This window comes from Mustela nivalis (assembly GCF_964662115.1).
Source record: "Mustela nivalis genome assembly, chromosome: 17".
Lineage (NCBI taxonomy): Eukaryota > Metazoa > Chordata > Mammalia > Carnivora > Mustelidae > Mustela > Mustela nivalis.
In genome coordinates, this window is record NC_139036.1 from 46,554,225 (window position 1) to 46,567,753 (window position 13,529).

Consider the following 13,529-nt stretch of genomic DNA (forward strand, 5'->3'; position numbering starts at 1 on the left):
CTTGCAGAGTTCCTATGCCAGAGAATACCAAAACAAAATGACAGTGTTGGGATCAAATAAACATTAAAAAATAAAACAAAAAAATTACATTGAGGGGTGGGAGAGAAAATTATATTTTTTGAGGGGTGGGAGAGAAAATTATAAAGGATTTCAGAGAACAACAAAAAGAAATTGGAGGGAGGGAAGAGTGCTAGAAACTGTTTGGGGTTTTTTTGTTTTTTGTTTTAAGATACTTATTTATTTATTTATTTGACAGACAGAGATCACAAGTAGTCAGAGAGAGAGAGAGAGGGAAGCAGGCTCCCTGCTGAGCAGAGAACCTGATGTAGGGCTCAATCCCAGGACCGCGGGATCATGACCTAAGCTGAAGGCAGAGGCTTTAACCCACTGAGCCACCCAGGTGCCTCGCAAGTGCTGGAAACTGTTAAACGTTGCTTGTACTGTTGCAAAATATATACAATATATATCTAACGGTTACATTAATAAATTTATAGGTATTAAGCTTTAAATTACACAGAAATTACCCACCCCCTTCAGACTACGTTCAAATAGGTCTTAGGTGGAGCCCATGAATCTTAATTTTAAATAAGCAACCCCCACTACAGTTAATTTTTTGAAATAGCTAAACTTTGGAGCACCTGGTTGGCTCAGTCAGTTAAGCATCTGCCTCCAGCTCAGGTCATGATCCCAGGGTCCTGAAACTGAACCCCACACTGGGCTCAGCAGTGTGGGGTTCTCACTGCTCAGCAGAGAGCTTGCTTCTCCCTCTCCCTCTGCCCACCCCCACCCATTTGTGCTCTCTCTCTCTCCCAAAAATAAATAAATAAAACCTTATTTTTTAAAAAAAGAAATTGGGATGCCTGGGTGGCTCAGTGGGTTAAAGCCTCTGCTTTCGGCTCAGGTCATGATCCCAGGATCCTGGGATCGAGCCCTACATCGGGTTCTCTGCTCAGCAGGGAGCCTGCTTCCCTGCCTCTGTCTCTGACTACTTGTGATCTTTGTCAAATAAATAAATAAAATCTTTAAAAAAAAAAGGAAGAAGAAGTAGCTAATCCTTATCATATAAAGAAAAACATGTAATAGTAAATTTATGTGACATTAGTACTTTTTTAAGATTTTATTTGAAAGAAAACAAGAAAGAGAGAGAAACATGAAGCAGGGGAGAGAGGTAGAGGGAGAAGCAAACTCCCCACTGAACAGGAAGCCTGATGTGGGACTCGATCCCAAGACCCTAGGACCATGACCTAAGTTGGAGTACTAACCTAGTGAGCCACTCAGGCACCCCATGGGATTAGTACTTTTTGGCATGATTTTTAGCAATAGCATCTGATCAGGGCAGTGTATTTAACTCTTAGTATCTTGAGCATCTTAGCATCTTTAACATCTTGAAATGATTCTATTGACTGACTAATAATTTGATAAGCATCCTAGAAGTGTTGGTTTACCTAAGCTTATCTAATATGATCTGATGATCCTTAAAATCAAGACTTTCTGCTTTTCAAAAAAGTGGTCTCCTATTTCTTTTCTAATTCTAACCCTTTTCTCATAATTCTGTAACACATAAGTCAAGCAAGATTATATAAAACTCCTGTTGGAATTGGAATATGGCCCCACCCTAAGTTATCTAGAGGGCAATCTAACTGAATGTCTCAAAATAAATATCATTGCCCCTGCTCAGTAAAGGTAACAAGATCTGAGTTTTAAAAATATAACCAAAGACAGGTGCCTGGGTGGCTCAGTGGGTTAAGCCTCTGCCTTTAGCCCAGGTCATGATCTCAGGGTCCTGGGATCGAGCCCTGCATCGGGCTCTCTGCATGATGGGGAGCCTGCTACCCACCCCCTCTCTGCCTGCCTCTATGCCTACTTGTGATCTCTCTGTCAAATAAATAAAATCTTTAAAGATATATATATATATTTAATATCTTTATGTATCTTTAAAGATATTATATTTATATATATATATATATATATATATATATATATGTTAATATTCAAAGAAACAAAGATACAGTGATAAACCAAAGAGAGCCAAGGAACAGGGATATAGTAAAAGCACTTTAAATAAATTTCTGTTTTATTGCAATGCTCTATTTTTGGTCTGAAATTATTCATAACCCAGTGGTTGCTTTGACTTTAGTAGTTGTTGCGACAGAAGCAGAGATTTAATGTTGTTTGCTTTGTATTGCCAGCACTGAAAATAGGGCCTGGCATATAAGGAGGCATCCAGCAAATATTTGACAAGTTAAAAAATGAAAAAATCAGCCTACATCTAGATGTTGACTGAGATCTTCCATTTTGGAACACTGACAAGTCTGGACATACCCTCAACTACTGGTAGCCACTGAAAAAAAAGAGGGCAGCTTAAATAATCACAAAGGTTTGAGACAACAAGGAACTCAGGCTAAGCTTAACAGTAAGGTTTATCTCCTACATGAGACCAGTCTAGCAAGACATTGATTGATGAATGGATAAAGATGATAAAGATGATATGTATACCACATAAAATTTATATATTTTTAAAAGGAATACTATTAATCTGTAAAAAAGAATGAAATCTTGTTATTTGCAAAAACATAGATGAAGCTGTATGAAGCTAGAGAGTATTATGCTAAGTGAAATAAGTCAGAAAAAAATATATAGCATAAGATTTCACTCATATGTGGAATTTCAGAAGCATAAAAAATAGTAAAGGAAAAAAATAAGAAAGACAGAGACAAATCAATAAACAGGCTCTTAGTTATAGAGAACAAACTGATGGCTACCAGAGGAGAGGGAAGTGAGGGGAAGGGTCAACTAAGTGATGGGGATTAAGGAGGACATTTGTGATGAGCACAGGGTGATGTATGGAAGTGCTGAATCACTATATTGTACATCTGAAACTAATATAACACTGTTTGTTAACTAACTGGAATTCAAACAAAAACTTAAAATAAAAATTTTAAGAATAAAAGAGGTAGCACTTTTATGTAAGGTACAGAAACCAGTGGAGTCAAGGAAAATGAAGAAGCAAGAAATATGTTCCAAGCAAAGGACAAGATTAAACAGACCATAATGAAATAGATAATTGATTTACCTGATAAAGAGTTCAAGATAATGATCATAAAATTGATGTTCATTGAGGTCAAGAGAATAATGTATGGACAAAGTGAGAATTTCAACAGATAGAAAACATAAGAAAGTGCCGAACAGAAATCCCAGAGATGGAGAATAAAATGACTGAACTAAAAAATTCAGTAGAGGGGTTCAACAGCAGACTAGATCAGTGGAAGAAAGAATTAGCAAACTCATATACAGGGCAGTGGAATTTACTCAAACAGAGGAACAAAAAGAAAAAGAATGGCAAAGAGTGAAGATAGCTTATGGGATTTATGGGCTACCAGGAAGTAAACAAATATTCATACTTCACAATATCTCCCAGAAGGAGAAGAGAGAGAGAAAAGGACAGAAAGCCTATTCAAAGAAATAATGCCTAGAAACTTACTTAACATGAGGAAAGAAACAGACAATAAGATCCAGGAAGCTCAGGAAGTTCCAGATCAGATGAAACAAAACTAGCCACACTTTAACTAAGATACATTAAAATTAAATTGTTAAAAGTTAAAAGGAAGGAGGAAATTTTAAATGTAGAAAGAAAAAAATGTATTATATAGAAGGAACTCTCCCCCCCCCCACCGCCGCCCAATAAGACCATCAGCAGATTTTTCAGGAGAAACTCTGCAGGTTCGAGGGTAATGGCATTATATATTCAAACTGTGTGAAGGAAAAAACTGCCAACCAAAGATACTCTACCTGGCAAAGCTGTCCTTCAGAATTGAAAGAGAGATCAAGAGTTTTCCAGGGGCACCTGGGTGGCTCAATCAGTTAAGCTCCTGAATCATTTCAACTCAGATCATGTTCTGATCCAGATAAGCAGAAGCTGAAGTAGTCCATCACCACTAGAGTAGCCTTGCAAGAAATGTTAAAGGAACTTCTTCAGATTTAAACTAAAGGTTGCTAATTAGTAACGGGAAAATATATGAAAATATAAATTGCATGACTAAAGGTAAACAGTTATTTCAGAATATTCTAATGTAATATTCAAAGATAAATCACTTACTAATCTAGTATGAACATTAAAAGACAAAAGTATTAAAAATAATTATAACTACATTAATTTGTTAGTGGATACACAGGTAAAAGATATAAGTTGTAAGAACAAAAGCTTTATGAAATGGGGGGGAATAAAAATGTGTAGTTTGGGTATGCATTAAGTTCTTATAAGCTTAAAGTAGACTGTTATAAATATGTTTTATGTAAACCTCGTAGTGACCACAAAGCAAAAACATATAGTGGATACACAAAAGATAAAGAGAAGGGACTCTAACCATACCACTAAGAAAATAATCAAATTACAAAAGAAAAGACCAAGAGAAGAAAGGATCAAAGGAATTATGAAATGGCCAGAAAATAATTATTAACAAAATGGCATTAGGACACAAACTCTCAACTATAAGATGAGCACGGTCAGAGAACCAAATGTATGATTAATAACACTATATTATAGTGGTTAATAACACTATATTATATAACTGAAATTTGCCAAAAGAGTAGAAAATTCAAATGTTCTCACATACACAAAAAGATAAATATGTGAGGTGATAAATGTGTTAGTTAACTAGGTGGGGTACTCCTTTCATGTATACATATATCAAATTACCATGATGTACGCCTTAAATATATTACAAATGTATTGGCTAATTATACTTCAATAAAGCTGACATAAAAAACAAAAAATGAAAATAATTTCTCTTCTTCCATTCTGGTAAATGAGGAACACAAAAAGAAAAAGTTGAATGAATAGAACAGACGTATCTACCATATTTAGCTTTTTTTTTTTCTTTTTTCAACCTTGTGCTTCTATAGTGTGAAAATAAAATATCTAATTTGGGGGGGAAACAGCTTTGGGAAACTGATAAACCCTTATACTTTACTCCGCAGTTTAAGAATTTTATGTAATGGAGACCTGTATTAGTCTACTTGGGCTGCCATACCAAAATACCATAGTCTGTGACTTACACCACAGAAATTTATTTTCTCACAGTTCTGGATTCAGGGAAATCCAAGATCAAGGTACCAGCTGATTCAGTTCCTGAGGGGGATTTTCTTGCAGAGCCTGTCTTCTCAATGTGTCTTTACACGGCAGGGAAATAGAAAAGGTGGAGAAAGGGGGAGAAACAGAGAGACAGAGACAGAAAGGGGTATTGTCCTGTTCTCATAAGGTCACAGTCCTATCAGATTGGGGCCTCACAACTACCTTTAACTACCTTCTAAAGGCCTTATCTACAAATAGTCATATCAGAGGTTAGGGCTTCAAAATATGAATTTGAGGGGACACAATTCAGTTCATAGCAGGACTATATCTAAATTTTGTCTTGCCTTATAGGGGAGAGAAGAGTTAAACTGGATAAACTTCTGGATGAAGTGGGTGCACTTCTGGGTGAGTGAGAAGAAATTATGATAAGGCATAAAAAAATGACCTCTTAATACTTAAGAAGTTATTTTTAAAGTATTTTCTGTTATTTTATCCATGATATATTAATCCTGTTATTATATTTCTCTTAAACGGTAATGTACCTGTAACTAAAGAAACAACCTTATAAATTAAATGTTATTCACTATTATAATCAGTTGTTACCTACATCTTATTTGAAAGGCCACAGGGTAATGCATAAATAACAACCCATATGTTCTTTAGAGTTTTTCAATAATATAATTTTATTTTCTACTATTCCAATAGCGAAATGCCAAGGCAGATTACACATACAGGTAATATGACTATGTGAACAAGCTCATAATTTAGACAAAAATAAAACAATAGAGCAAATATTACATGCTGGCAGAATTATTTACACCAGTTAATTTAGTGGGCTCTTAAAACACCCAACTTTCTTCATACTATACCTTGTTCCCAACACTGATGAACCCTTTTTTACCAAAAAGAAGTTCTATTTCTTGGGCATCTGGGTGGCTCAGTCATTAAGCATCTGCCTTCAGCTCAGGTCATGATCCCAGGACCCTGGGTTCGAACCCCACATCAGGCTCCCTGCTCAGCAGGAAGCCTGCTTTCCCCTGCTTGTGCTCCCTCTCTCACTGTGTCTCTCTCCACCAAATAAATAAATAAAATCTTTAAAAAAGAAATTCTATTTCTGAATCTCCCTCCTAATTTTCTGTAATTAGACAATACTTAATGTTTCCCTTGCTTTTTATTCTATATTTGAGAATGATGCTACACAAACATAGTTGATGATGATGATGATGATGACTTAAAGCTTGAAGTCTGAGCTTTTACCTTTGTTTTTTTTTTTTTTTTTTAAGGGGAAGAAGTTAACTCTGAAGACCTGGAAAATATTCTGAGAAACATAGGGTTAAGACTCAGGCTAAAGGATAACCCTGTGTTGATGAAGAGTTTGCCACTTGATGGTGAGTGTTTACTTTGCCAATGAGGTGTTCATACACCCAGTAAAAGTTAATTGGTTGCCATTTTACTAGACATAATACTGGGCTCTAAGTTACAAAGATGAAGGAGACAAAGTCCATGTCCTAAAAGCACTCAGTGTAAAGATGGACAGCACATACAAAACAAAAACACAAATGCTATGCACTATGATATGTGCTCTAATATTAATAATATCTATATTGCTATGAAAGTACAAAGGAGATATTGACCAACTATCCCTGGATTGTCTAAGGCTTCACAGAGTGGTTATTACTTCAAACAAGCCTGAAAAGTTTGATGGTAGGAGGTTCCAAGGACTAAAAATAAAAGGAAAAAGGTGAAGGTGCATTCCTTACCATGGCAAGTTTGGGGAATCATGTACAGTATCATGTTGGTCAATCACAGAGTACACATTCACATTATGTGGAGGAACACTTTATTAATTTGACTCAGTCTGATCAATAATTCAGATATAATCTATCTATGAAATAAGTTAATAACAATGCATATCTATGATGATGGTGAGGATAATAAAATATCTATGGAAACATGAGAAATTTTTTAAAATATAAAATAAAGATAGTTATTAGATTTTCTATTTCAAAAACCCAGCAATGTTTATTAAAATAATTTCTATATTTAAGTCATTTTTCTAGATTCAGGAACTATGGAGATATATGCCAGAATCTTGCTGCTTAAAATAAAAGAGTCTCTGCACTTAAAAAGTTCATAATCTGGTTGAGTAGATAAGACAGAGATACATATTTTGAGCTTCTGGATAAACACTGCACTTTTTTAATATTTGCATTTATCTATACAACTTCCTAAAATACTAAAAAGATGTAAAAGAAATTTAAAAAGGCGTAATCCGCAAAAACTAAGAGAAGAGTAGACAACATTATAGCAGATAAGAGGTGTCAATTAAATTTCAAAAAATAGAAAGTGTATGAAAGACCATAAAAGGTGAAAACTGAGCCTGAAAGGGGAAGCAAAACAAGAAGGTCACTTCAAGGACACTCAGTTGGCTCAGTCAGTAGAGCATCCGACTTTTGATCTCAGGGCTGTGAGTTTGAACCCCAGGTTGGGTGTAGAGATTACTCAAAAATAAAATCTTTAAAAAAAAAAAAAAGGTAGCCACTTCATGTCACAAAACTATAAAATGCTCAGAAAGTGGAGACACCTGTTACCTCCAAAGTCAGGAATGTGAGTATGGTTGAAAATAGAAGAATTGGTAGAAAGGCTTTAAAAAGAGCAGTGTGATCTACAGATCCCTTTCCTCAAACCACAGTTAAGCAAGTATTTCTTATCCATGCTACATGCTACATAGACATTTACTCTCTGGAGAGGTTAAACTAGAAAGATTCTGGGACATCCGACACAGCCAAGTTTGGGAGTGAATTTTCTAATGAAACAGGGAGATTAAGTAAAAGTCAACATACTGCATGGTGAGATTTTCCAAGGCCTCTTCTCCCACCGGCCTCCCTAGATGCTGGGAGGTGCTTATTCAGATACTGACATCTCTAACCTGCAATGAAAAGACATTTGTGCTACTAAAACAAAACAAAAAAAAAACTCACCAAGAATCGTATGATGTATAAGAAAATTCTGTGATATAAAAGACAGAAATAAGAACTAGCAACAAAGAAGGAACTTGGAGGAAATACAGTCATCCCTTTTATGTGTGGGGGAAATGTTCCAAAACCCCCAGTGGATGCCTGAAACCATGGATAATACCAAACTCTCCATATATGTTTTTTCTTATATATACCTACCTATGATAAAGTTTAATGTATAAATTAGGCACAGTGAGAGATTAACAATAATAACTAATAATAAACAATTATAATACTGTACTGTAATAAAAGTTACATGCATGTGACCTCTTTCTCTGTCTCTCTCAGTATCCTACTGTACTGTATTTACCCTTCTTCTTGTGATGATATGAGATGATAAAATGCCTACATGATGAGATGAAGTGAGATGAATCATGTAGATATTGTAATTTAGCGTTAGGCTACTATTGGACTTCTGATGACACATCAGAAGGAAAGCCATCTTTTTCCAGACAGCAGTTGACACAGGTAACTGAAACCAGGGAAAGAAGAACTGCAGATAAGTGGGGAATACTGTAGTCAAGGAGAAAGGAGAAAAATAATTCAAAATAATTTTAACTAATATCTTAGAAAAATGAGAAAATCCCTAGTTACAAAATAAGAAAAGGAGGCCATGCAACAAGATAGGAAGCACTGTGGAAAGGGAGCACTTTAAAAAAAAAAATTTTTTTTAGGGCGCCTGGGTGGCTCAGTGGGTTAAGCCTTTGCCTTCAGCTCAGGTCATGATCTCAGGGTCCTGGAATCGAGTCCCGCATCGGGCTCTCTGCTCAGCAGGGAGACTGCATCCCCTCTCTCTCTCTCTGCCTGTCTCTCTGCCTACTTGTGATCTCTCTCTGTGTGTCAAATAAATAAATAAAATCTTTTTTTTTAATTTTTTAAAGCTTTTTGGGAAAAAAGTTAAAGAAATTTAGTAATTCAGTGGGTGGAAGGGCTAGAGGATGAATTTGAATATTGGAACAAAAAGACAAAGGAGATGAAAAATAGGAGGGAAAAAGATAAGAAAAATAATCCTAGAAATCCAACAACTGAATAATAGAAGAATTCCCAAGAAAGACAAAACAGAAAACAGAGGAAAAAATTGTGAAATAAATCATATTTTTAAAAGTCTCCAAATTGGAAAGAATGTGACTCCAGATTTAACCACAAGGAGCAAAAAAAGAGTCACACCAGAATATACTGTGAAATATCAGAATACCAGAAAGAAAGGGATTTAAAAAGTTTCCAAAGAGAAAGAAGCAAGTCACTTAAAAAGCTTGGGGTATGTGAATGGTACTAGACTTCACAACTCCTGAAGATGAAAGACAATTGTGTAATACCTTCAAAATTATTAGAAAATTTTTTCCCACCTGGAATTCTTTTTTTTTTTTTAAGATTTTATTTATTTGTCAGAGACGGAGAGAGAGCGAGCGAGTACAGGCAGACAGAGAGGCAGGCAGAGAGGCAGGCAGAGGCAGAGGGAGAAGCAGGCTCCCCGCCGAGCAAGGAGCCCCATGCGGGACTCAATCCCAGGACCCCGGGATCATGACCCGAGCCGAAGGCAGCTGCTTAACCAACTGAGCCACCCAGGCGTCCCTCCCACCTGGAAATTCTATATCCTACTAAAACATCCATCAAGTGTGAGAATAAAATTCATATTCTCACATATTTCAAAATAAGACATTTTCTGAGAAGAGTGTCAGAAAAAAAAAATTCTGTGTAAATATCATTTCTTAAGAAACTACTTTGAGAGGACACCTGGGTGGTTCAGTTGATTAAGCATCTGCCTTCAGCTCAGGTCATGATCCCATGCCGGGATGGAGCCCGGCATCAGGCTGCCTGCTCAGTGGGAAGCCTGCTTCTTCCTCTCTCACTCCCCCTCCTTGTGTTCCCTCGCTTGCTGTCTCTCTCTCTCTGTGTATGTGTGTGGGGGTAAATAAATAAAACCTTTAAAAAATAAATAAAAATTTAAAAATAGACAGTTATCCACAAATGAAAACAACCCTGGGAGACCTCAGGAGTCTACTTAAAAACTTTAAGCAACATGGTGGAGCAAAAACAAAAAACTAAAAACAAAAACAAAACCCTGAAGATGATCGCCAAAAAGGGGGTAAAAAGAGCAGTTTTGTTTTGCCTACATCATCCCATCCCTTAGACCAGTACTTCTCACTGCCAAGAAGGAACTCTCCAGCCCAAAAGAGTTCCCCTCACAAGAAAAAGAGAGTGGGCTGTATGACCAGCTTCCCCAAACTTTGGGGGCACTACACAAAGGACCTGCTTATGTTTCACTCCATCCAGTAACCAACGAAAGTGAGACATCTAGAGATGGCTAAAAATGAAGAAAAAGGGAAGGGGATCCCAGTATCAGGCACATAGTGGGAGCAACCATAGTTCCAGTGGCCTTATCCGCAAATGACCCCATCTGGAAATGACTCCCACAGTTATTGCTGCTGAGGACCTCAGCAGCCCTTGCAAACACTAAAAATAACCCCCAGTTTTCATCACTGAAGACCTCATTACAGACCCCAGCAGGATGCTCCACAGAGGATCCCAGCAGCTTTTGCTGCTGAAGAAACCAACTGTCAAAACAGCCACTGCAGACTTCCTGCAGATTTTGCCACTGAAGTCTTCACTCCACAGGTTTTTGGGCTCGCAGAAGCCAGCCAGCCTCATCACTAGGAGTGTATCTGCAGCCAGCCCCTGCTGTTAGAGATGCACCTGCACCAGCTCCCACAGCTGAGCATGTCCAAACCACTAGCTCTAGCCACCACTACCACCTTCCTATTCCCTAGCCACTGGACCCGTGGGTGCTTCTAAGCACCCCAAAAGCCCCTGAAGCCACTCTGGATCTCCCACAGTTCTCACCAAGAAATGTGCAGTTTATGATGTCATGGATCCCAGAAATGTAAGCAGAAAAGACACCACATACCCCCAGACCTGGAGCCACCACACATCCCCTCTTGGCACCCCACACTGCTAGATCCAGAATCGCAACTCAAGTATAACCTTATAAACAGGTGAAGGTGTTTTCTTACCAAAAACAGTCCATAAAGTCAGAAGAGGAGACTGCTTCTTTACATGCACAGACACGCACACAAGCCTATAAGGATCATGAAGAATTAGAGAAACATGACACCACCAAAGGAACACAGAAAACTTCCAGTGGTTGACCCCCAAGAAATGGAGATACACAAATTGCCTAACAAAGAATTCAAAATATCTTGTTTTAAAGATACCTTATAAAGAATTCAAAGTATCTTGTTCTAAAGATACTCAGCTATAAGAGAACTCAGAAAAACAATTTAAGAAATGAAACAATACAAGAACAAAATGAGAAGTTCAAAAAAGAGATGGAAAATGTAAAAATGAACCAAACAGAAACTTTGGAGCTGAAAAATACAATTACTGATCTGGGAAATTCAATAAAGAGCTTTAAAACCCAGCTGAACCAAGCAGAAAAAAAAGAATCAGTGAACCTGAAGAAAGATCATTTTAAATTATCCAATTAAAGGAACAAAAAGGATAGAGAATGAAAAGGAACAAAGAAAGTAGGGGCTCCTGGGAGGCTCAGTGGGTTAAGCCGCTGCCTTGGGCTCAGGTCATGGGATCAAGCCCCGCATTGGGCTCTCTGCTCAGCAGGGAGCCTGCTTCCCTCTCTCTCTCTCTCTCACTCTCTCCCTCTCTCTTTCTCTCTCTCTCTCTGACTGCCTCTCTGTCTACTTGTGATCTCTGTCAAATAAATAAATAAATCTTTAAAAAAAAAAAAGAAAGAAAGAAAGAAAGCCTATGGGACTTATAGGACACCATTAAGAGAAAAAAAATCTACACATAATTTAAGTATACCAGAAGGAGAAAAGGAGAAAGGAACAGAAAGCTTTTTTTTTTTTTAAACTGGGCTGATAACCTCCCAAATTTGGGGAGAGATTTGAACACCCAAGTTCATGAAGCTCATAGTTGCCAATAAAAATTCAACCCAGAGAGACCTTTGCTGAAACATAATATAATAAAGGTATCAAAAATCAAAGATGAAGAGAGAATTTTGAAAGCAGCAGAACAGAAGCTTGTCACTTACAAGAAACCCTCATTAGGTTGTCAGCAAATTTCTGAGCAGAGACCTTGCAGGCCAGGAGAGAGTAAGATGATATATTCAAAGTGCTGAAACAAAAACCATCAACCAAGAATACATTAAAGTCCAGCAAAATTGTCCATCAGCAATGAAGAAGAGGTATTTCCAGACAACCTGGAGCTGAGGAAGTTTATTATCACTTGACATGCCTTCCAAGAAATGCCTCAAAGAGTTCTTCAGCCTGAAATGAAAGAATGCTAATAAGTAACATGAAAACGTATGACAATATTCAGCCACTGGTAAAAGTAAGTACATAATCAGAATAGAATCCTCTAATGTGCACCATGGTCGTGTGTTAACCACTTAACTCTAGTATAAAGGTTAAAGGACAAAAGTATTTGAAATAACTATAGCTACAATACTTTGTTAATAGATACACAATATAAAAATGCAAATTGTGCCATCAAAAACATAAAATGTGAGGAGGGATTTAAACAGGTAGAATTTTTGTATGCAATGGAAATTAAGCTTAAAATAGACTTAAAAAGGGAGTCAAACTATATCACTGACAGAAAATCACTAGTTCACAAAGGGAGACAGCGAGAAAGGAAAAAAGGAACAAAAGAACCTACAGACAAGCTACAGACTAATTAGGAAGATGACCCTAGGTCCAGTGGCTAGGGAACATTATTTGAGAGACAGAGAGAAAGAGCAGGAGCAGGGGTAGAGACAGACAGAGAGGGAAAGAAACTCAAGCAGACCCCACTGAGTGGGGAGCCCAACGCAGGGCTCGGGCTCACAATCCTGAGATGGTAAACTGAGCTGACATTAAGAGTCTGACACTTAACCAACAGAGCCACCCAGGTGCGTGCCCCTCTATCATGCTTATTTTATATTCCTGGCCCTTTAATTCCAATAATTCTTATTCAAATGGAATATATTATTCCATTTGTTTCTTTGTGGTTTGTTTTTGGAGCAGTGGTATTCCTCAGATGATGAGTTACTTTGGTCCTGTGCGCCCTTGTTCTCGGGACATCATTAATGTGTTTGAAAATGTGCTTTAGGTCAGGGGGTAAAGTCAAGCTCTCTTCCACATCAGCCTGTTGGGTTTAAGAAGAAGGGAAAAGGGAAGTGATGAGCCCCAGGGCAGAGAGATGCAAATACTGTTGATCATTTTACTGATCTGAAATTGTTCCAGGCACCACCTCTGGCCAGTTTCACCTTCAAATTCAGGAGTAGAACTGGAAGAAGGCAACCTGTACAGATTGTAATCCAGCAACTGTAGAGATTTGAGAAGAGAGATGGAGGATAATATACCTGAGGCAGCTTGTCAGTCTTCACCTGTTTACATCCAGTCCTCTCTCTAGAAGCGTTTATATGCTGCCCTGATATTATCTTC

The 13,529-nt window shown here is 37.5% G+C and overlaps 1 protein-coding gene across 6 annotated transcripts in view; it reads left to right on the forward strand.

Annotated features, from left to right (window-relative positions):
- The window catches only part of EFCAB3 (EF-hand calcium binding domain 3), a 163,484-nt gene that overhangs the window by 72,101 nt on the left and 77,854 nt on the right, over positions 1 to 13,529 (forward strand). For all 6 annotated transcript variants that reach the window (XM_082706472.1, XM_082706474.1, XM_082706473.1 and 3 more), the window contains 2 exons: positions 5,423 to 5,476; positions 6,355 to 6,459. In XM_082706472.1, the coding sequence (XP_082562598.1) occupies positions 5,423 to 5,476; positions 6,355 to 6,459 (159 nt within the window). The remainder of the gene's footprint in view (positions 1 to 5,422; positions 5,477 to 6,354; positions 6,460 to 13,529) is intronic.